The 24,177-nt window shown below is 35.9% G+C and overlaps 2 protein-coding genes across 4 annotated transcripts; both read right to left on the reverse strand.

Annotated features, from left to right (window-relative positions):
- Positions 1-399: 399 nt before the first annotated feature.
- Positions 400-2,828, reverse strand: LOC107418260 (adenosylhomocysteinase 1). The gene is made up of 2 exons (XM_016026947.4): positions 1,942-2,828; positions 400-1,530 (listed from the first exon to the last, which is right to left on the reverse strand). Exons 1-2 carry the CDS (start codon positions 2,650-2,652, stop codon positions 784-786), a joined length of 1,458 nt encoding a protein of 485 aa, XP_015882433.1. The 5' UTR covers positions 2,653-2,828; the 3' UTR covers positions 400-783.
- Positions 2,829-4,556: 1,728 nt separating this feature from the next.
- Positions 4,557-10,737, reverse strand: LOC107418249 (protein STICHEL-like 2). Of its 3 annotated transcripts, none has more exons than XM_016026936.4 (8): positions 9,929-10,737; positions 7,493-9,205; positions 7,200-7,407; positions 6,832-7,017; positions 6,555-6,749; positions 5,472-6,210; positions 5,186-5,243; positions 4,557-4,822 (listed from the first exon to the last, which is right to left on the reverse strand). In XM_016026936.4, the coding sequence occupies exons 2-8, from the start codon at positions 9,113-9,115 to the stop codon at positions 4,748-4,750; spliced, it is 3,084 nt and encodes a 1,027-aa protein (XP_015882422.3). In that variant the 5' UTR covers positions 9,116-9,205; positions 9,929-10,737; the 3' UTR covers positions 4,557-4,747. The 3 variants fall into 3 exon arrangements, with proteins under 3 accessions (XP_015882422.3, XP_015882421.3, XP_024929086.3); XM_016026935.4 differs by having other exon boundaries at positions 7,188-7,407; XM_025073318.3 differs by lacking the exon at positions 9,929-10,737 and adding an exon at positions 9,622-9,804 and having other exon boundaries at positions 7,188-7,407.
- Positions 10,738-24,177: the final 13,440 nt, after the last annotated feature.

Raw genomic sequence — 24,177 nt, forward strand, 5'->3', positions numbered from 1 at the left:
GGATCACTCTTCCTTCTTCTTTTCTTGCTAAAACAATTCATTTTTTGCAATCTTCTATAATTTACCAAAAGAACCTTTCTTATGTAAAAACTATATTTTCTAAGACAAATCTTAAAGCAACCAGTAACAGAATTTAGTTTGACCAATGAGATTATATTTTGTTTGGCTACTGAAATATCCAAATTTGAGTTTGTTTTTGGGCTGCTGTTATAAATGTCTCCAGTCATCTTTTATCCTTTTGTTCTTCTTTTTTTTCAATAAAAAAATTTATATTAAAAAAGAAAAAGAAAAAGAAAAAAAAGAATAGAGTGCTTTGAAAAAGAAAAAATAACAGATAATAATATTATACCCTGATAAAACTACCAAATTCGAGCAATTCAACCACGGTAAATGCCAATAGAAAAGAAAAAGAATATTCAAATTAAAAAGGGTCTTAACAATTAAAAATTTGCCAAAATGCTCCAACAACTAGAAGTAGCACAAACACTGATACCCATCATAACAGCAATGCAAACCTTGTAGCTTCTTACCCTCTCTTAACACTAAAACCAACCACTTGAACAAGACCAGAAGGTCCAAAACAATGACTAATAAAAATTGCCAAAATGCTTTCAACAACTAGAAGTAGAACAAACACTGATCCCATCATAACAGAAATGTAAACATCCTGGCTTCCTACCCTCTCTTAACACTAAAAACAACTACTTGAACAAGACCACAAGGTCCATAACAATGGAACCGACACAAAAGCCAGCAGCCAGCACTACCCAGCATCTTGCTTCCTCAGTACCTGTAGTTAGGAGGCTTGTAAGGACCATCAACAGGTATACTGATATATGCAGCTTGCGCAGGAGTAAGCTTAGTAAGCTTAGCACCAAGCTTTCCAAGATGCAACGCCGCAACTTTCTCATCCAAATGCTTAGGCAGAACATAGACCTTCTTCTCATACTTCCCACTTGCCCTCTCTTTCCACAACTCAAGCTGAGCAATAACTTGGTTGGTGAAAGAGCAAGACATGACAAAACTGGGATGCCCAGTTGCACATCCCAAGTTCATTAGACGCCCTTCAGCAAGAACAATGATGCCAGAATTGGTCTCCGGGAAAACCCACCGATCGGTCTGAGGCTTAATCGTAATGCGTTTAACACCAGGGTAAGTTTCCAAACCATGCATGTCGATTTCGTTATCGAAATGCCCAATGTTACAGACAATGGCATTGTTCTTCATCTTCCTCATGTGGTGAACCATGATGATGTCCTTGTTCCCAGTGGTGGTAACAAAAATGTCAGCTTCCGAGACAACATCTTCCAGTGTCAAGACTGGGATGCCTTCCATGAGAGCCTGAAGAGCACAGATTGGATCAATTTCAGTGACCACCACTCGAGCTCCAGCTTGTTTAAGAGCAGCAGCACAACCCTTCCCAACATCTCCATACCCACAAACTACGGCTACCTTTCCGGCAATCATCACATCGGTGGCTCTCATGAGACCATCAGGAAGAGAGTGTCGGCATCCATACAAGTTATCAAACTGCATGTAAATCATAAAAGAATAGGAAAAATAAAATAATTGTATATACATTTAAAGATAAATAAAATCCAGATAAAAAACAAACAGAACCATATACAATTTACAAACAACATACAAGTCAAGTCATCAAACCGCATAAAAATCATAACAGAAGAAAAACTCAAAAACTCCTCCTTTAGGCCTTCTATGATCAAAAACACAAAATCCACACCAAATTTTGACTACACTTTATATGTTAAAGATAAATAAAATCCAGAAACAAAACATAAGCAGAACCATATACAAATAAACAAGAACTAACATACCCAGGTCATCAAATTGCATGAAAATCATGAGCAGAATAAGAAAAACTCAAACTTTAATCCTTCTATGATCAAAAACTCAAAACCGAGTTGAAAAAAAAGTTCATACCTTGCTCTTAGTAACAGAATCATTGACATTAATAGCAGGGAACAAGAGAGTCCCATTAACCTGCATTTGATACAACCTTTTAACCCCAGTAGTCGTCTCCTCCGAAACACCAACCAGCCTCTCCTTCATCTTCCTATACCTCTTGGGATCCACCAACAAGCCCTCTTTAATCAACCCCAAAACGATCCTAAACTCAGCATTATCAGTAGAACTCGGATCAGGCAACTTCCCGGACTTCTCAAACTCTTCCTCAGCCTTAACACCCTCATGGATAAGCAAAGTGGCATCACCACCATCGTCAACAATCAAATCGGGGCCACCACCGGGGCCCCAATCAAGGGCCTTTTCGGTGCACCACCAGTACTCTTCCAAGGTCTCACCTTTCCAGGCGAAGACGGAGGCGGAGTCACGTGCGATGGCTGCGGCGGCGTGGTCCTGAGTGGAGAAGATGTTGCAGGAGCACCAGCGAACCTCGGCGCCGAGAGCTGTGAGGGTCTCGATGAGAACGGCGGTCTGGATGGTCATGTGGAGCGAGCCGGTGATGCGAGCGCCTTTGAAAGGTTGGGAGGGACCGAACTCGGAGCGACAGGACATGAGACCGGGCATCTCGACCTCGGCGAGCTCGATCTCGAGGCGGCCGAAATCGGCCTGAGATAGGTCTCTGACTTTGTATTCTCGGCCTGAAGAGGTTTTCGAGACGACGAGAGACATGGCTGGTTGGTGGGTTCGGTAGACTGAGAGGTGTTTAGTAGACTTGAGAGGTTTTTGGGGGAGGTCAAAGAGAGAGGATAGGGTGTGGAGTCCAGTGGAGTGGAGAGGAGGCAGTGGGGGGAAGAGAGAGAGAGAGAGAGATAGAGAGAGAAGATCTAGGAGACTATGACCGAGAGAGAGAGAGAGAGAGAGAGAGTGAGAGATGCAATGTGGATCGCGTGGGTCTCTTTTAGGTCTACAAGATGTGAAACTACGTCGTTTCATTCGGATTATGATAAAATTAGCCCGTTTTGATAAAGACTAGCTGCTTTAACAGTTCCCAAAAATAATAATAATAATAAGCTAATAAAAAAGTTTACCAAGATAACTTCTTTTTCATTATTAGCATTTTAATTTTCTTTTTTATTTTTAACTTTTCTTCGTCCAACCACCGACATCGAAGAATGAATGAGGTATTTTGGAAAAATAGTTTTGTAGGGCTTTTTTTTTTTTTTCATTTTCTTTTTATTTTTAACTCTTCTTCTCCCTAATTAACCACCGACATCTTTTAGAAAAATAATTTTATAGGTTTTTTTCTTTTTTTTTATCATGCAAACATTATTTGACATAATTTTATAAATTTGTATAGAAATAATTTTGCACAGAATTTGTATTCGATGAGTGGGTCAGATTTTTCATAGGACCATTTATCATGGACAAAATTTTAAAAAACTAATAATAAAAAGGAAGAAAGCAGATTAGAGGTGACAAGCCATATTCCTTTCTTTCATTTTCTTTTTTCGAATTTTGATAGAATTTTAATTGATATATGTATCTATTTATTCTGTTATGTGAAATTTATTTATTTTAAAATTAATTAAAATTGTACTCGTTGGTACTATTCTCCCCTCCCCTAAGTTATAATAAAAAGAGATTAATTAAAATTCATTAGAAAAATTAATAATTAGAACCCAAAACTAGTATCCAAATTTTGTCAAATCAAATTGATGATATAAGCATTAATCATCAAAAAGAGAAGATAGGGTGTGGAGTGGAAGTAGTGGGTGAGATAGAGACAGAGAGAGAGAGAGAGAGAAGATTTAGGAGCCTATGACCAGGAGACAAAGAGAAAGATACGAATCGAGGAAACGGATCGTGTGGGTCTCTTGTGGGCCACTACGTCGTTTCATTGCCCAGTTTTTATGGTAGGCCAGATTTTCCTTATCCCATTTCCTCATCATGGACAAAATCTCTCGGCCTCCGAGCCCAATGAACACCTAGACCCAAACAAAGAAATAAAAAGTAAGATTAGAATTGTTTTCTTTTGTTTTTATAACACTCTGGCAATGTACACTTATACCGGTGATAATTTAAGTTCTGATTCAGAATCGGATGCCCAAATCTTTCTTACCAATTTTTTTCTATGAGAAAAAAAAAAAAAAAAGACTAAAAAGTGTTTTTTTGAGTATTATTTGTGGTTAGGAATTAGCAGTGTCTTTAAGATGGAGTCATTCCCTAATCACAACTTTTTTGCCGAATGTTGATATAATTTTTATGGGTATACGTATCTTTTTCTTTTTTTTTTTGGGGGTGAATTTTAGTTAATTTAAATTTAGTATCTAAATTTTGTGAAATTAAATTTAATGATAAGAGAATTATTCTTCGTATCATCAACCCCACCATGAAAACAAATAAATAAACAAAACAATTCTGACTCTAATTTGCTGATCAACACCAGAAGTTGCCTAGGCTCCCTGAAATCTAATCATCCCCACAGAGTATAAATTTTATTTTTCGTCATCCTCAGTGTTTTTATTTATCATATGTATGAAGTTCATCTTATAAGGTTCAGATGCTTTAATCCACATCATGCTCTCTATTGTTTTTATTTAATTTTTCTTCCTTCCTATTAATCATTTTAGAAATTGATTCCTAAATATATATATTCCTTTTTCCAAAAAGAATGTTTATACAAAACGAAAAGGGAGCACAGGACAAGACAAGCTTGCTTAGTTCAACATTTGATAACCCAAACCCACAGAAGGCATCTGCAATACTTTTTTGTGAAGCTTCCCAAATGCAGGCAAACATATCAAAACTCTCAGATTTTCACCAGCTATTTGACAGTACCACAGGGAAGAACCCACCCAACCGAATGCGAATCTTGTCGTTGATGCCTTGTCTGGCACGCCTGCATCATCCATTAACACATTCGAAAGAGTCAGTACAAAAAGTAATAACACCTTGGCCTGAAACTCAAAACATTTAAAATTATGCATATAGCATCTAAGAAATTATTCAAAAAATCTAGAGTGATTTCCTAACACAAACAGAGGTCCTTCATTATGACCAAAGATGAACACAAAATTTTGACAAAGGTATTGAGAAATTAATTATAATTATTATTGTTCAGAAGTTTGTTCTTTCTTCTCTAAACTTTCTTTTTTTTTTTTTTTTCTTTTCTTTTTTTTTTTTTTTTTATAACACCCCTTCATGTCATGACTGTTTAAGAACCTTCTAATGCATTTTACCAATATCTACTCGGCATGGTTACCTTTCTAGGGGGATATATTCGGGTTCTCCAACAAAGGGCTTCTGATTCCTCCCTCAGTCTGCAATATTGAAGACAGATTTTCTGATGAGTACTTAAAGAAAGCAATAGAACAAGATAAATTTCCTTGCTTATGGAATTTATTAATCTGGCACTAATTATAGTTGCATACAGACTTGATACTACATCATAATTACTGCAACAATTGAAAGTCTGCATATACTAACAAATTTTCTACCCAAAAAATGATGGAAAGCGACAAAATGAAAGGAGGTTCAGGACCACTCACTCATTCTCATCTCTGGTGCTGCTAGTGCAGGTGTTAGAGCAGCTGCAGGGAACACTTGAATTGTTGGCACTTAAAAATTTTCCAGAATATGACTTCCTTGGTTGAGACATTGTGAGACCGTTTTGTAGTTGGCTGCAGCAAATCATCTGAGAGGTCTCTGACGTACGCAGCTTCTTCTGAAGCCTTAACAATCTAGAAAAACAGTTTGGCTGATTCTCTGGTTCGCGGAAACATAAAACATGGCCTCTATGGTTGTTGTTTGCCTGTTCATTTGAAGCAGCAATTGCTAACTCAGAATTTGGCATATAATCTCCTAATGATCTGTGGGATGAGGTTGATGTCCTTGGTACATTTCCTTCATCATTTCTCAATGTCTTTATCACCTCCATTTTGCTGCAACAATTATGTGGCATTTGAGAACCACAGCAAGAGGATGAAGGTAACATAGATTTGTCACTTATCATAGGTTTTTCAGAGGTGTACTCAGAATAGTCCGAGTCACTTGCATGTTCAGTAGTTGATTGAGACTTCTGCATTCTCCGGGAACAACTGAACAAGCTGAAAGATTGCTTATTTACTTTGACATGCTTTGTATTAGAAGGGCAAGGTACAAGATTGATCCTGATCTCCACATTACAATCCAAAATGGACTGAAGTGAATTTACAATCAGTTTCCATGACTTCTCTGCCTTGGATACATAGTCTGGATGGCAGAATTCCAATTCGGCTACCGCTAAACCTGAAACAGGAGTCAGGAATACCATTAACATTCACAGGGCATAGGAAGAACTAATTTTAAGATATTAAAAGCCCTGAGAAAACCATAGCTTAGAGTTTGAATGTGTAGGTAATAGTTTAAACTGACTAGCACAGAGCCAAAGAAAATGCGCAAGAGTTAAAGGGTAGCAAGTAACACGCTGCTGATCCTATTGTTCCTTCACTACAATATATTATCTGACATAACAATTTATCTTAAATTTTCTTTATAACCATTTTTACTGATATTATATGGGATTTTATGTGTCTAATGAGATTGTGCTATAGCCTGTAGTTGCAGGGAAGAGAGTTATCAAAAGGATGTACCTTGTCCTTTACTAACAAATAGAGAAGACAATTTCCCTTGTTTTTCCAGAAAATTCTTCAGTGAAGTGGGTCGGCATAATTCCGTAGCTCTCTTCCATATGGATTCTAAAGGTCCTTTACAATCATCCTGCATTCCCAACTTATGTGACTGACAGTCCTCACATGAACAACCGACAAGATGTTGGCATCTCTTCCCTATAACAAAACAACAATATTAAGGAAGGACTTTGCCGTATGAATAAACTAAGCTATAAGCATTTATTCTAATGGCTCACACCTTTATCATGCGCATTACCCAACCATAACTTTGAATTGTTTACATCCAAGGAAGAAACTTCCACAGAACTTAGCTGCAGAAGAGCTACAGTGAGCCATGTTGTTTGATTTTTTGACATCCTCAGTTGCTTTTCAGTTTCAGATAGTATCTTTAATGCATGGCCCAGCTTCTGCAAGTCCACTTCAGCTAAAACAAAGAAAAGAAGAAATATTAGTACAGATAACAAAACAACAATAAGTAATCAATAGCTCTAACTTGGTTAATGAAACATGAAAAGAAAATGGATAAGACTATTCTCAAAGTTCATTTCAGTGTGCAAACTTATTAATATGCAAAGAAAATATCATGCCACTTACAATTATGCTTACTGTGAAACTTTCTTCTGACTTCAGAGCAACCTTCCTGACAGTTACCCACAAGAATGTCCATAACAAGATTTGCCAGCTGTGAAATAAGTTGCATAGGATCAATCCTTGACCTCATCAGTTCTCTGGCTCTTAATACTGTATTTGAAGTGTCCGAGGACAATGCCAAATCCAGCAAATCAAGCAATTCATCATCAGAAACAATGCCAATCTGCAGAACAATGGCAACAAGCACTTTATTAGAGGTGCACTACTTGATAAACTAAATAATAAATAATAAGAACGTAAGCACTCACAAGTTCATATGCCAGGGACATTGTGATCTTTCTACCAAGCAGACTCAGCTGATCAAGCATCATCTCAGCATCCCTAAGTGATCCATTGGATTTGGCAGCGATAAAGTCTAAGGCAGCTTGGTCAAAATCAAGACCCTCTTCAACGCATATTCTTCCCAATCTGCTTGCAATATCAGCATCTCTTATCTTAGGAAAGTGATATCTTTGGGACCGTGCCACTGCACTTCGGGGCAGCTTATCCAAATTAGGAGTGATCATCACAAAGATAACATGTTGTGAGAGATTATCCAGGCTATTCAAAACAGTGGCCCATGTTTCCCCATGCAACAAATGGCACTCATCAATTATAAAAACCTTAAACCGTGAAGAAGCTGGAGGGATCAATGCATTCTTAATTAGATATCTAACCCTGTCTCGCCTATTGATTCTCACAGAATCCACTTCCTTGACGTCCTTGCTCCTTCCAGAAAAGAAAGAAACACATTCCCGGCACAGACCACATGGCCTATGCTCCTCAAGTGAGAGGCAATTCAGTGCAGCAGCAAAAATCCTTGAGGCAGAGGTTTTGCCTGTACCACGGGGGCCATGGAAAAGATAGAATGAGGTTAATCTTCCTCTTGATATAGCACCCAACAAAGATCTTGCTACTACATTTTGCCCCACTAACTCATTAAAAGATTTTGGCCTGAATTTCTGACTAAGACTCCTAGGGGTTTCAGAATGTGAAATTATTTCACTACCACTGTGTTTCAAGTTTCGGTTTTCATAAAATGATAAGTCATCCAGATTCCTCCATAACAAGGGACGACCTTCTACATCAGAAGGAACGATGTCCCCTCTGAATCTAGGTGTTCTTGACCAACAACAGCTTATCCCACATCCACGGTCATTATGGTCTTCAACATCAACATCTTCTTTTGTAAATAAAGATATGTCATGGCTTGAAACAACATCACTTGTGGAGGGATATGGACTACTCATTCGACTCATAACATCACCAACTGCCCCAGATAATTTTACTTGATTTTTGCATTGGAAGTTTCGTTTTGATGCAATATGATCTAACCCTTCTTCCACTGATCCTATGGCTGGTTCATCGTATGAGTCTACATCCTCTAAAGGATTCTTTCCATGTGTGATGCATGTCAAGTCAAGCCCTTTCTCAATATGATTTTTGCAATTGCAATTTCTTTCACTCAATGCTTTATTTCGTAAATTTTCTTCCTCATATGATTCACTATCACCTAATCCTTCAGCCTGTTCGGTTTCAAAAGGAGTGCTTATACCTCCATCCCACCCTGAATTGTCATACAAGTTCAAAAGAGATTTCCCCAAACCACGGCTACTTTCATAATCATCCATGTACTCTTCTCTTTGTCCATATAAATTACATTTCTTTGGTCTCAAAGCATGGTTTTTACTAGAAATACCTTGTTGGCAAGAATCTAAGAATCCCAGAGATATGCCATTACTTGAATTGGTATCCCAGTTTGCATTGTCGATTGAAGACGAGAACTTGCTCATAGAATTTGTTGATGGATCCCTCAGAGACCTCACTCTTCTCAAGGCTACAAGAGTCTTTGAAATAGGAATATCAACCGAATGACGCCGCCCGTCCGTCATCTTTAAGAAGAAAAACAAATTTGCGCATGCAACTCAACTCAGAATCATCATGAGCTCTGCAAAAATTTCAAGGCCCTCTAAAAGGCTCACCTGGACAAAGCACAATAAAACTAGAACATCAGAAGAGACACTCAGAAACCAGTCCATTCCAAATAAGACCATGATCTTACTAGCTTTAGTTTTTAAAAAACCCAGAACCACAAAAATGGAAATGAACAGAAGCTTTTCAAATGGAATGTCACAAATTCAGAGACTGTAACTTTCTATTACCCATTGTCTAAAAAGACAACAAATATAAAAAAATAATAATAATAACAACAAAATAACCGCACCAAACCTCTTTTCATCTAAAGGCATTCAGCATTTCAAATTTGGGACAATACGCATCAAAATCTTCAACAACAACAAAAAGGGTACTACAATACGAACACAATGTAGCACCTTTTTTTTTCTCACAAAACAACATCATTGGATTCAAAAACAAACAGAAACATTTTTCCTCTTACCTCTGAATACGATAAACAAAAAAAAGCCCACGAAGCCATTTCCACAAGGAACATACAAAATCCACCGTACCACACACAAGTAGATAACAAACTCAAACCATCTGTAACACACACACACACACACACACCCCACATACAATTCTATACAGAAAAAGTCTAAAGAGAGAGAATGTTAGTCAAACCAAAGAATCTGCAATTGAAAAAATAACAAATAAAAATAACCAAATAAAAACAAGAAAGAAACTAAAAAATAATAACAATGCGAAACGGACAAAGTTGGAAGAGTTAAAAAAAACAACCACCATACCTGTGCTACGTAGAAAATATTCCAAAAACTCTTCGAAGTTGACGAAAATATTTTCAAAGGGGCAGCGCGGAAAGCGGAACAGAGAACCCTAGCCCTAAAACAGTGGTCTTGGTGGTTGAGCTGGTATTGATAGAGCTTAGGGATGGCAGTGAAAGAGCAAGTGGCAAAGTGGTAAATGCCATTAATGCCAGGGTGAATTATTTGATGTGCCATTTTGCCTGTGAAGGTGTAGTGAATGAGAGAGAGAAAGAGAAGCTTTATAATTTTTTTTTTTTTGATCAGAAATTCTTTGTTCCATTCCACAGACACTTCTGCAGATGTCAAGTCCTCGACCAGTGGGGCCCAAAAGAGGGTATTTCCGTAATATTGTCCTTGGCAGTTTCAGTTAGTTCGGTTTTGTGGATAACGAAGGCCGTAAAGCTGTAACTCTGGTCGGTTGTGTATCTTTTTCCACGCTCATATAAAGCACGTCTCGGCAACTCTCATTCACATGCATCGGAAACTATTCGTCACGCGCTGGTTAAGTTGTGGGGGATTAAATTTGGATATTTTCAAATGGACGTAACGTAACCAGAACGAGTACAACGAGGGATAAGGGGGGTCTCGTGGGGATATTAAATGACGATTTTAACCCTTTAAAGAGCTTCACGCGAAGCTTTCGCTTGCATGGCTTCGTCTCTCTCTCTCTCTCTCTCTCTCTCTCTGTTTCTCTGCGGTTCCTTTTCAGTGCAGTTGTACGGTTGTCGTTCTGACCTGGGCGGCGTGCGTTTAATAATACCCCTGACCGAAAGTGAAAAATAAACGATGGCCCTGTGGACCAAAAATTTTGCATTTTTTTAAAATTTTTTTGCATATATTGCACATGGACGCACGTGGCTAAGCTGCGATTTTATTTGAATTCCCTGTTTGTTAAACATTGGGCCGACAAGAAGGTCGATGAAATATATGGGCCGAAGTAGAATTGATCCAAATTCTAGGCTCCTTGATTTTCTTAATACGACAAAGTACTCATCTCTAAGAAAACGACATCAAAATAAAAGCAAATTGTTGCACATATGAAGTTATAACATTTTAAAGATATTCAAGTCCAAAAAAAAAAAAAAAAAAAAAAGGGAAAATCTAGAGGTAATTTTTATTATTTTATATATATATGTATAAATATATATATATATATATTATAATTATTGGTTTTTGGGAAGGGAGAGTAAATTACAGACCAATTTTTTTTTTTTTCCCTCGGCATCAATCTAAAATTTTATAAATTTCTAAAATTTATAAACCCTTTCTTTCACTCACAAATTTTAATTTTATGACATTCTATTTTTCATAACAATAAATGGGTCATAGTTGCCATAGCACAACATTACAATAAAATAAAGAAATAAATAAAATTTGTAACTGCAAAGTGACCCCAGGCACCAAATTTTCCTAGAAAAACCTAATTAACCAGCACAGACTAGTTATTACCAGCAGCGCCATTATCACCGGCGAGTGGCTGTGGCATTGAAGCGGTTTCATCACTGGAAAGAAGTGGCGATGCGGGTACGGAGTTGGACGCGGAACGAGAGGTGGTAAACTGCCAGGTAGCTAGAAAACCTTTTGCAAAATGTGGACGTTACGAGAAACACAGTAGGTGGGACCCATGCCCATCTTCCACTTGGGTTGGTAGTTGACCCAGTCATTCAATTTCTTTAATGCAGAGAAGCAGTCCACAGTAGCTGCTGTGGCCATGAAGTCGTCGGCAAATATCTCTTTGAATGTGATGTTTGAGGAACCCTTTGAGGAAATTGAAACATCAGAGAGTTGGCATGCATGCATGCATGCATATCTTCTCCTTATTATAAACTTCAGCAGCCAACCGCAGTTTATTATTACTCTTCAAGTAACGTTTTCCGACTTCCTCTTTTTGCAACTTTCAGTTGATGCTTACATTCTTTGCGCTCGCTTTCCTCCCTGGTAACTCACCGCCGTTATCCCTTTTCTCTTGACGAAAGTACTCGCGCCATTCTATTTCTGAGATTTCTCTCTTCCTCAAACTTCATAAGTGCTTTTGCAGTTTCAAACTCTTGATTGGCCAAAGCGTGGCTTTGGTTATGTTTGTAAGATAACGAAAATTATCCAGTCAGGATGTCAGGACATCGGCTTATAAGACCTGTTGTATACACACAACTTTTTTTTCTTATTTCCTATTTTTGCCACTATCTTTAACAAAATTATGTTTGAAGATAGTGTAATTTAAGATGTAAGTAGAATTTTATATAGATATTTTATTTATTTTAATACTTGCTTTTGTCTAGATTAAATTAAAATCTCTCTCAGCAATTTAACCTTATGCTAAAATCTCCCTCAACACTTTATCAATATTATCATTACTTTTTTGCAGATGTATAATAGTGTGTAGTGTGATGAAAATTTGCTCCGCATTTTATCCCAAAAATAGTATACTATCAAAACCACCAAAAGGAAATATCAATAGGATAACATATCCCTCGCGTTTGTTGGAGTTGCAAGAAAGGTTGAACATCCATTGCAAGATATGCTTGTTTTTAGAAAGCTTAGCATTCAACTTCCACATTTGGTTCATATTCAACCCATTTATTAAGCTAATTTACAACCAAAAAGCCGTCCATACTAAACTTTCACTTCGGTTAAGTCCTTTCTTTCGTTCAAACCCTACAACATCAGAATACAAATATAGCATTTGTAAAGTCATGCTGACAACTCCGATCTATGGTGCTCTTTCAGCAAAGCGTCCACTTCCTCTCCTGCAAGCTCTTTTTCTCTTTTACAATTTGCCTTTGAGCTTCTTCCTCCTCTTTTTCTTACAAGCTTTTTCTTTCTCTTACAATCTTGCCTCTAAGCTTCTTCCTCCTTCGGCAACCCGTCTATCCTTCCTTACACTGTTATATTTGCACAACTTGTTTCCCATATTTCTCTCCCTAATAAACCACCTAACAAGTCTACTTGCAATTTTTTATTCCCTTTGGGCATGACCATCATAATAGGTAGTTATTTCTGTTAGATTCTTAATATAATTCAACTCTTCACGGGGTAGGGGGATTGGGGAGGTTGAGTTGGCTGCATTGTTGGAAAAAATTAATGAAAATGAAGCTGTGGATATATAAAACACCAGTCCTATAACATCACAGGCTTAGGCTGAGAAACCCTGCTGCACACATAATTTTTTTTTTTTTTCCTCTTTGTACCACTATTTTTAGCAAAATGAAAAATATAATTGAAGATAATGTAATTCAAGATGTAGATAGAATTTTGTCTAGGTATTTTATTTATTTTAATTTTTTTATTTAGATTAAGCTAAAATCTCTCTATAAAATGCCCCTTAGTAATTTATAAATATTATTGTTTATTTGTTTGTTTGTTTGTTTATTTTTGCAAATGCATAATGGTTTGATGAAATTCTTCTCCTCATTTTATTAAAAAAAAAAAAATTAGAAAAGTAAAACATTAAAACCATTGGAAAATTAAAACTATAAAAGAACACAGATCAGAGAAAACTAATATTAGCAAGGGCATAACATAACTACTTCTTGTGACCAAAGGTCTAGCATCATCGCAAATATAGATAGGATTTTATCTAGATATTTAATTCTTGTTTTAATGTAAGGTTAGATTAAAATCTCCCTCAGCAAGTTAACCAGCTGGTGTGATAAATATTACTCAGCAATTTATCAATTTTATTTATTATTTATTTGTTTATTTATTGGCAAATGTATAATGGTGCAATAATATTATATATGGCCGCCTTTCATCCAAAAATAAATAAATAAATAAAGTATTGAAAGTTGAAACCATAAAATTAGAACAACACAAAACAAAGCAAACTAAACATATAACTACTTTCGTGTGACCTGAAGGTCTAGCACCATCATAATGTAGATAGGATTTTATCTAGATATATATTTATTTTAATTTTTGTTTTTACGTTAGGTTAGATTAAAATCTCCCCCAACAATTTAACCTGTGATAAAATCTTCCTCAGCATTAATTTATCAATTTTTTACTTTTTTGCAAATGAATGATGGTGTAATGAAATTCTCTTCCATATTAAAAAAAAAAAAAAAAAAAAAAGAAAAACACTGAAACCACCAAAAATTCAAACCATAAAAGAGTTCAAAACAGAGCAAACTGAATATAGACGAAGGCATAAAATAACTATCTCTTATGACCCTAAGATGTAGCAACACCACAAAAAAAGGAGTAGGATACCAAACAAGATACATGCCTTGTAGAAACATAGAGGCGGACCATTTACAGAGGTAAAGGGGGCAGAGGAGATGGGATGGGATATGGAGATGAAAATTTTAATATTATCTCTTCTAAAATGTTTATCAAAATAAAAAAAAAAATTAATAATATTTATATTCCCTTTATATGGTTAGAGTTTCAAACATAAACTAATAAATTAAAAAAAGCGAAGTGAAAAACAAACCATCACATATTTTCCTTAATTAACATATTTGTCACCAAATTAGAACGGTATACACATAAATATCCTTTGTTTATATGCCATTTTTTGGCCATAATTTTCTACCAAAAATGTATGGCTTAAATTTTCGTTCTCCGTTCTCTGAAATATTGAATCAACAGTATATACAACACGTTTGCTTTTTAGCAGGGAATATTAACTCTAGGGTTATTTCGAAAAATAACCATCTTACAACTCCATTTTAGAAAAATAGCAAATTTTTTTTTTTTTTTAAATAGCCACCTTGGGACAAAAATACCTTTGATAAAATTGAAAATTATGCAAAAGGTTTTTTTTTTTTACCCTTTCCTTCTTCCTCTACACAGCCGTTCGTGGGGTTTCTCTAAGATCACTCTTTGCATCTCATCTCCTCTCACTCTCATTTTTTTGTATTTTCTCATATCTCAAACTAAACTCAGGTAAAAATTTTATCTTTTTTCTTATTAGATGAAAGTAAGAAAATATGTATTTTTTTGTTTTTTCTCTCTCTTTTTTCTTGTATTTTTTATTAGTTTAGGATTTTTTAAGCTTTTTATTTAATATAGGTATGCAAGAAATTAATTTATGAGCTATTATATGTGATTTTAAAGATACTTAGGTGGCATATGGTTTGAAAATGGGAAAAATTTTGTGTAAAACTGAAAAATTATGAAAAACAGTAAAAACGGAGGAAATTTGGCGAAAAAGATGAACTTCCGCCAATTTCCTCCAGTTTGTCAGTTTTCGCAAAATTTCAGCCAATTTTTCGCCAAATTTCTGCCAATTTTCAGCTAGTTTTCCGCCAATTTTCCGCCAGTTTTCCACCAATAGGAAAAAGCTATATTTGGCTCAAAAAAAAAAAACAGAATCAATTTTTTTAATACAGTTAATATGTTTGTTTAATATTATTCAAAATTTTATATATTTATTGATTTAGTTTAACGTTATTCATTTAATTTTGTAGTAAAATGGAAGATGATGACATTGTAATTGCGGTTTTATACAATGGAACATTGGTACAAAATGATGGTGGTAATTGGGAATATCAAAATGGTAAAAATATAATGGTTTCCGTCGGCAAGAGATGCACAAAATGAGAATTAGAGGATGAGATTTTCAATTCTATTGAGATAGATCGAAATTAATATTTGCTAAAGCTAAAATGGATATATGGACGATGTGCAGAAAAGTTGGATCCTACAGAAATACGATGTGATAGGGATGTGAAATGCTTTCTTCAAGAAGTGAGGAATGGAGGGATGACAATGATGCGGCCTCCATTGTATGTTGAGGTAATTTCGAAAGTTGAACATGTATGTAGAAATGTTCATTAAACAGCATTAGCTTCGGATAGTGGGAGTAATCTTCATTCTTTTTCTTGTCCTCCAATTGGCGTTCGTCTACCACAAGCTTCCGGTACTGAACCTATTCAGGCTACATCTCAGGAAATTATGGTTCAAGAAACTCAGTTTAGAGATCAAGTTAATGTTCATGGGGCCTGGACATCATTTAACATCCATGCAGGAGTTGATGTTGGAGGTGACTATGCTGAATGGTTTCCTAACGATGAGGAGTATGAGTAGTTGCATCATATTGATCATGATGAGAATTACAATGCAGCAGGGGATGATGTTGATCATAATGATGTAGATTTTGATCATGAGTTGCCAGATAATGATAATGATATGCATCCTGAAATAAACAATGAAGGAGTTGATGATGTTAGTGTCCATCGTGCTACCAGTGACCACATATCATCGAGCAATAGAAGTGGTTATATGGCCATATTTTCGTCAAAGTTCACTGGCTGTGAGAGCATAGTAGTTGGACAATTATTTCGCAATAAACGTGACCTACAGAATAAACTGAGTATCTATTGCATGCGAGAAAATAAGGAGTTCAAGGTGACACGGTCAACTACACAACGGTATGAGGTTGTATGCTTGGAAAATACTTGTAAATGGCGACTACATGCAACCACATTTAAAAATGGAGAAATATTTGTTGTGAGAATTTTTGATAATGTACACAGTTGCTCGTTAGATATCGTGCATCGAGAACATAAGCAGGCAATAGCCGGGTTATCGGGCAATGTATCAAATCTAAATATAAAGGTATTGCACGTCTTTACAAACCCAAAGAAATTCAACATGATTTTTTACAGAAATATGGGGTGAATATAAGCTACAACAAAGCATGGAGAGGTAAAGAGTATGCACTTAACAGTGTTAGGGGATCTCCAGAGGAGAATTTTGCTAAATTACCTGCCTACTGTTATGAGTTAGTGTCGAAGAACCCTAGGACTGTTACACGTATTAAAACAAATGATAATAACAATTTTGTATATTTCTTTATGGTGATTGGAGCAAGCATTAGGGGATTTAAATCCCACATAAGACCCGTGTTGGCTGTTAATGCAACTACATTGAAAGGGAAATACAAAGGGTACATGTATATTGCATCGGGCATGGATGGCAATAAGCAAATATCTCCTTTGGCTTTCGGCATTGGAGATGGAGAGAACAAGCAAGCATATACATGGTTTTTCCAAAACCTCAAGGATGCCATCGGAGATTTTCCGGATTTGGTATTTGTGAGTGATAGACACCCGCTATTGAAAGGGCATTACGCAAAGTTTTTCCCAATGCATACCATGCGTTGTGCACGTACCATATAAGCAGAAATATTAAAGCAAATGGACATGCGAAAGATAAATCAATAATACAATATTTCATGCTCGCAGCTAGTGCATATTTGGTTGAAGATTTTGAGTTTTATATGGGGCAAATTGAGGCAAAAAACAGTAGGGCTGCCCAATACATTCGATCATGTGACCCTACAAGGTAGGCACATTCTCTTTGTCCATGTAGAAGATACACTATCATGACCACAAATATTGCAGAAAGCTTGAATGGCATTTTGCTAGATGCTAGAGAGATGCCAATAGTAGCATTAATAGAGCACATACGGGATTTACTGCAAAGGTGGTTTTATGAGCGACGTACGACAGATGTAAAATTGACAAAGCCTATGACTGACCATATGGAAGAGCAACTCAAACTACGAAATTTGGAGTCCATCGGACTACGTGTGAAAGCCATTAATATGCATGAATTTCTTGTGGAAGGTGGGAGTTTGAGGGGTACAGTTAATCTCCAATCAAAAATATGCTCATGCAAAATCTTCAATCTTGATCAATATCCTTGTGATCATTGTATTGCCGCTTGCAAAGACCGAAAAATTGCTCCTTATGGCATGTGTTCTCATTACTACACCGCGGATGCATATCGTGCAGCTTATGCTGAGTCCATTTATCCTTTGTTAGATGAAAAACAGTGGCATGTCCCGGATGACGTGGCAAGTCGCATTGTTCTTCCACCAAGATGGACACGTAGGCGAGCCGGTAGACCGAGGATGCAACGCATACCATCCGAAGGTGAAGATGTTATTGGACGTAGATGTAGCCGATGCGGTGGTGTTGGACATTATAGGCAGAGATGTACGAATCCATTGTCTTATGCTTCGAATTAGAAAGTTTTAATTTAGTGTTATGGTTTAATATGTTTTGATAATTATTTCATATATTGGATATAATATTTTCTACTCCACGGTGGAAGATTTATTAGCAATCTTTTTTTTTTTTGAATTTAAACCCAAATGAAAAGAGGCTTTCTGGAATTGATTTTTAATCTTTAGTTTACATATCATTTTATAAAATGTCCAAATGATTTTGAAAAGAAAAACAAACATATATCATTTTTTCTTTTATTTAAAATGGTTATTGATTTTAAATGTCACTACATATTTTGTTAATTCCGTCTTCATCTTATATAATATTTGTCTCCACTCCCAATTTTTTTTACCCTACTATTAACTTATATAATCTATTAGAAATAGATTTTCCAAGTGGAGGAAATTAGTTTCTGATAGGAGTAAAAATTATTCAACGATTTTCGCTTGAAGCAAATTTTTTCCAACAGGAGGAAAACTATTTCCACTTGGAGGAAAAATTTTCCACCTGGTGGAAATTTATCCAGAGGCTTCAATTTATCTTCATATGGGATTTTCGACTGGAGGAAAATTTTTCCGCCTATAGAAAATAATTTCCGACAAGCGGAAAATTTTTTAAAATTTGCAATTGAGCTCGTAAGGTGTTTGTGCATAACGGAATTCTAATAAATAAACATGGCACATTTTCTATAAGGTCAATTACTTATCCTTACATTAATACCACATTGTTATCTTTGTTAAATGAACATTATAAGCCATCATTATATTTACAATTAAAAGTCAAATATAATAAATAATATGCATCTATAAACATGACAAAAGGAAAGAAAAATGCATCACCACTCAGCTTATATGCTTAGTTCTTTGTTGTAAGCCTCATATGCATACTTCTTCCTAAAGAACTCCATGTCATCTTTTGTGAATGTCACTGGTAATCTAGCATGTAAAAATTCGATGGTCTTGAGTGTAAACATGGCACAGTCACCACTACAAAAAAAAACAATTATTATAACATATATTAGTATTATTAGAACCATATTCAATAGTTAATATTTATTTAACAAACATGTACATATTAAGGGGTTTTACCCGTTACTTTGCTGAGGGGTATTTTGTGCCAATTCACACGTAAACTCATCAACGGAGTCTACAAGATCCGGCCGCTGCTCATAAAAGGATGCAGACCGCAGTAAATATGGTAACATTATGCATAATTTCTCCCCTGTTTCGGTTACCAGCCTTATCTGAGTCATATACAGTCATACGACGCTCTTTCAAGTCCACGTGCCCTACCAGCCAATGTATGTTGCACTTGTTTAGTGGAATCAACAACTGTCAACATATTACAGGATTTCAGTTAGCACAACAAATAAAAGAAGGCACATGAATAAATGAATAGTTAACATTACATAATTTGGACATGTATATTTTACATGATTTACGTATTTCCATGGCTTGGACTCTTTCATTTGAATCCCCAGCACATATTCTTGCATTGCGTATGAGAATTTGAACTTAGATGGATTGGCGAGGAACTTTCCATAACACTGCTCAATGTATACCTACAACAAAATAATTTATTAGTTACCCAAAATCACAATAGCCACATATAGGACACTTGGCCGTTACTTACCCAAAATCCTCCATCTATCACCCCAAAACTAGGATAAAAAATATCAGGAAATCGATTGGCACGTACACGAAATAAGTAAGACAGAACTTCCATATGCTGCATTGAAAGACGAGTTAATTTTAAATTACATCCATGCAGTTGAACAACTATCTATGGAATTTATCAAATTATAAAATAAAAATCTTGATCGAAAAATACTTACATCGTGATTCAGCCACTTCTCACTGGTTATAAGCAACTAGAAAAAGTCTTTACCTGCAATCAAAATGTCCATATCAACCTTTGCTGCCCAACCAAACTTCATAAATTGGTCAAAAATTTTTACAAGTTGCATGGGTACTGGTTTGTATGGGTCGAACTTCAAAGTAGAAGATGTACCGGGTAAAGTGCGCTGTAGTTTTTTCCGCAAGCCTCCAACACTATAAGGAGTTGTAATAGCTGCTGCCGCCTTCCTATCCCTCCTCCCAATATCTATACTTTGCTTAGCAGCTGCTACCTTTCTTGCAAGTCTCCCGGCAAGAAACTTTGATGGAGACACTTTCTCGATAAATGTAACACTTGGTCCTGCATCGTCTACAACAGATGGATGTGACTGTCTATCAACGGGGGTCGCATCGGGACCAAACTCTTCTTTATTTTCATCCCTTTCAACATCCACGTCCATCCCATCTCCCAACCCGTCAGCACTAACTCCCACTCCTTGGTACTTCATTAACTTATCAAGCTTGGTGTCCAAACTTGCAAACTCTCTAAGCATGGTGATTCTTAAATCCTTAACGTCTTGCCGTACACTAGCCACTTCGCCTTCAAGGATTGTTAATCTCTCTCTCAAAGGTACCTAAAAGAAACAATAATGATTAATACTTGCAATAATAAAAAAGATAAACATTCATACAATTTATTCAAACCTCATCATGGGATGGAGTCGTTGGAGGTTGGGATGGAGTCGATGGTTCAACATGAACATGAGCAGCAACTCCTGCAGTTGATGATGAAGGCTGGTCTGTCGTCTTATGTCCCATTCGCCGCCTCCCTCCTTTTCCCATAATTTCCACAGACGCCTCTTTCCGTTTCTTACTTCTTCCACTTCTTGTAAGTGGAAGACGTTCATCTTTTTCATCATGACTTGCATGTGGTGGCTTGTCTCAAACAGCAGGTGCAACATTGTATGGAGTACTGTCATGATGTACATCCCATGCCAAGTTCCCGATATATGCATGCTCAAATTCAGTCACATTCATTAAGCCATGAACGGGATACTGTAAAAGACAAAAGGGATTATCATAAAGTGATTAGTAAGTAATACTAATATTCCTACAAATACTGCAAAAGTGTATAAATAATATTACTATGTTGGAATGTATATTTATATATATATATATATATATTTGTACATATAAGTGGAAGAACTCATATACTTACATCACGATGATCGAAGAGTTTAGTGGTCTTTTCAAATCTTGGCACTTGTGAAATATGCCAATTAAGAATTCGAGGGAATGCCATGTCCAGCAACTTCTTTTCGAATACTTGACCCAATGAAGAAATTGTCTCAAAACCCCAAATCTGTCAAACAATTAATTAATAATGAATAAGTAAAGAAATACACACCATAAATACAAGTGTAACAAACTTTAAATAATAGTGTAACAAACTTACCATGAAAGCCAAAGGAAACCCACAAAGACTATAACTCTTTGACTTGTTTAAAGCCATGGACTCTCTATGCTCAAAAGCACTCTTCAACGATCTAATGGTGGTAGTATATGATAAAGTACCCCATGGATAGTTATTAAAGTACTCTAAATCGTCCACCATCTCCAACTGATTATGAGGTGCGGTGGCCATGCTTTCTTTGCCTAGAAGAATTGTCTCTAGGAAATATAATAAAGTCAACTTCAATCTATCATCGTCGGCTTCATCATTGTCTCGACACTGTGCGGTCATGAAAGCTTCGGTTATCTCCGAGTTAGAGACCTTTCGCTTTCTGCCAAAATACGTGTCACTAATAAGAGTAGAGATGTTAACTCGCCTATTGGGTTCATAACCAAACTGTAGACGTGTAATTATGGTGAAGTCTCTCCGTGTAAATCTAGCACCACGCCCTCCAAAATTGAATATCATAGAATCCTTGTCGTCGCAAACACACTGCCTATACAGCATGCTGTTGACGATGTGGCCACTAAATTGTATCTCGTTGGCCTCAAAAAGTGGCCAAAATAGCTATCTTCAAACTTCTTTATTTGGGCTGGAGTCAGATTGAACTTAATATTCGACACGGCTTTCCAGAAGTTCGATCTACAATTAACCTTTGCCCTCGATATCTCCGAGTCCCAAAACCTTCGTTGGTAATCTGAATCCATTTATCTGCAAATCAAATACAACAAAGCACAACAAATGGTGGAAACGTTTTTTCCGACACGAGGAAAGCCTGGAGGATAATTTTTCCGCCTGGAGGAATAAATTTTCCACCTGGAGGAAAAGGTTTTCCGCCTGGAGTAAAAAAATTTCCTCCAGGAGGAAAAAAAGAGGAAATATTTTCCTCCGGGTGGAAAATTTTCCAGAACCTAAATAACATACACCTAACGGAATATGTGCAACAATATAATGAAAATGGCTAAAGAATATTTTCGAACCAGCGCATAATACATTATACATTAGTAGTGTACATTATACATTGCTTCCTAAAGATAACCTATAGATATATAATGGTTTCACATTCAAACCTCCCATTAAATTCAAACAAAAACACAACTTTACAATAGTTTTAATTTCACATTTCACATTCTAACCATGCAACACAAACATTTCCATCACACCAAATAACACAATATTATAAGCATAGGGCATAATGACAAAGGTTCAAAATTGAGCAATTTATAAAGAGATGACTTATCATCTCTAAAATAATCCATCATGGAAATTATCAACAATTCTAAAACTCATTCAATACAACACAACTAAAGGTTTTCAGATAAGTTAGTTACATTAAAGCGAAATTAGTTTGCAAAATATTTTCTATGTTGTACAGAGAAGCAACGTACATTAATGGGGGACAAACCACCACCAATGCTTCTCTATCTATTTATATATCTCTCTCTCTCTTTCTCTATCTCTATGAGTGTATGTGTAATTTTATCAGCTTGCATTTGTAACTCTACGATCGCAAATTTTGTGCTTCAATTTTCTGCTCAGTCCATCACTTGCTCCTCCAATGCTGAAAGAAATAAAAAATCAATGTTAGTAACCATGCAGCAATCAAACTTAGCATATTATATGTGTAAGATGTGCATATGAAAGGGCACAGAATACTGCTTACCTAGCTAATGATAAGATGGAGCCTGGAGGTTCAAATAGATAAATGTCTCCTTGTATATTTTTTCTTTGATTTCTATTCAAATGAACAAGAGCATATGAGAAATTTGGAAATTTTCCACCAACAGAAAAAAACCACAAGAACTACTAACAACTAAATAACTACAAAAATATACAAAATCATTGCATAAAATTTCCAGATTTCCTCACTTTTTATATATTTCAAAGGGCAATATAAAAGGTTTTATTTTGTTTCTTGGATCAAGAAGTAGGAATACTGAAGTAGGAATATTAAACCATAACACCAATCCCCATTGCCATTTATCTCTATTTCTTTTTTATGCAGCCATAATAACAATCACTCACTAGCATAGCATAAAAAAAAAAATATTTGCAATATTTTTATTTTGCTGTTTTGGACCTGACAAGCTGTCCCCTTATTATATTTATAGACATAAATTAAGGATTGCAAGCTGACCATCATCATCCCCAATAACATGAATAAAATAAAGGTGAATTATTTACAAATGACATTTGCACGGTGGAATTCCATATTAGTAAGAAAACTATTATGACAACAACAATCTGAGAAATTGGAAGCTTAGGATGCCTAACATTTTTTAGGAAATGAGGATTACCATTTGCACCACAAACTTGAAAAAAAAAATTAAAAAAAACAAACGTTTATGCCTGTGTCTTAAAGATATTTTCAAAACAGGTAGGAGGGATATTAGACTATAACTAAATCCTTAGTCCCATTTTTTAGTTCTATTTTATACGTGATAAGGAGTTATTTATTTGGTGGGCTGCAGTATATTCTACAGCAAATTTCGGACGACTCCAGTAAAGGGCATTTTTACCATCAATGTCAAGCGGGGTAGATCCATAATCAAAATACCACTGAAAGCCTACTCAGCTAAAGAAATATTTCTATTATTGCTCCTAGAGAATCAAACCAGTGATGAATTATTTGACGATAGCATTTAGGAGGTGTTTATAAGTTTTAACATTAATTGGAAAACATTTATCTCTGTCCAGCGTGGAAGAAGGTAAAGGTAAGCTTATCTACAGGTATTGTACTTTTTATTGTTAGAAAATGTTATTAGGTTGTATTACATCATGTTACGACCTTATGTTCTTTGTCCAAACGATTTTATTTTCCATTTCAATTTCATATTATTGTATAAAAGAAGAAGAAGAAGAAGAAGAAGAAAAAAAACAACGGAAAATTTTTGGAAGCCAAATCGATCATTGGCAGAAAGATTAGGCTACCCTTCTCAAGTTGTGAATCTTGATAACTCTATGTTTACTAAGATTATATATCCA

The sequence above is a fragment of the Ziziphus jujuba genome, chromosome 2 (genome assembly GCF_031755915.1).
Source record: "Ziziphus jujuba cultivar Dongzao chromosome 2, ASM3175591v1".
In the NCBI taxonomy this organism is placed as follows: domain Eukaryota; kingdom Viridiplantae; phylum Streptophyta; class Magnoliopsida; order Rosales; family Rhamnaceae; genus Ziziphus; species Ziziphus jujuba.

What these genes read in the sequence shown, in the direction of transcription:
- LOC107418260 (XM_016026947.4), bottom strand. Translation starts at nt 2,652, where the DNA reads ATGTCTCTCGTCGTCTCGAAAACCTCTTCAGGCCGAGAATACAAAGTC. An exon ending in ATTCTGTTACTAAGAGCAAG is followed by an intron (nt 1,531 to 1,941) that starts GTATGAACTTTT and finishes ATTTACATGCAG; the next exon opens with TTTGATAACTTGTATGGATG.
- LOC107418249 (XM_016026935.4), bottom strand. Translation starts at nt 9,115, where the DNA reads ATGACGGACGGGCGGCGTCATTCGGTTGATATTCCTATTTCAAAGACT. An exon ending in TGTCCCTGGCATATGAACTT is followed by an intron (nt 7,408 to 7,492) that starts GTGAGTGCTTAC and finishes ATTGTTCTGCAG; the next exon opens with ATTGGCATTGTTTCTGATGA. An exon ending in AGCACCAGAGATGAGAATGA is followed by an intron (nt 5,244 to 5,471) that starts GTGAGTGGTCCT and finishes TCAATATTGCAG; the next exon opens with ACTGAGGGAGGAATCAGAAG.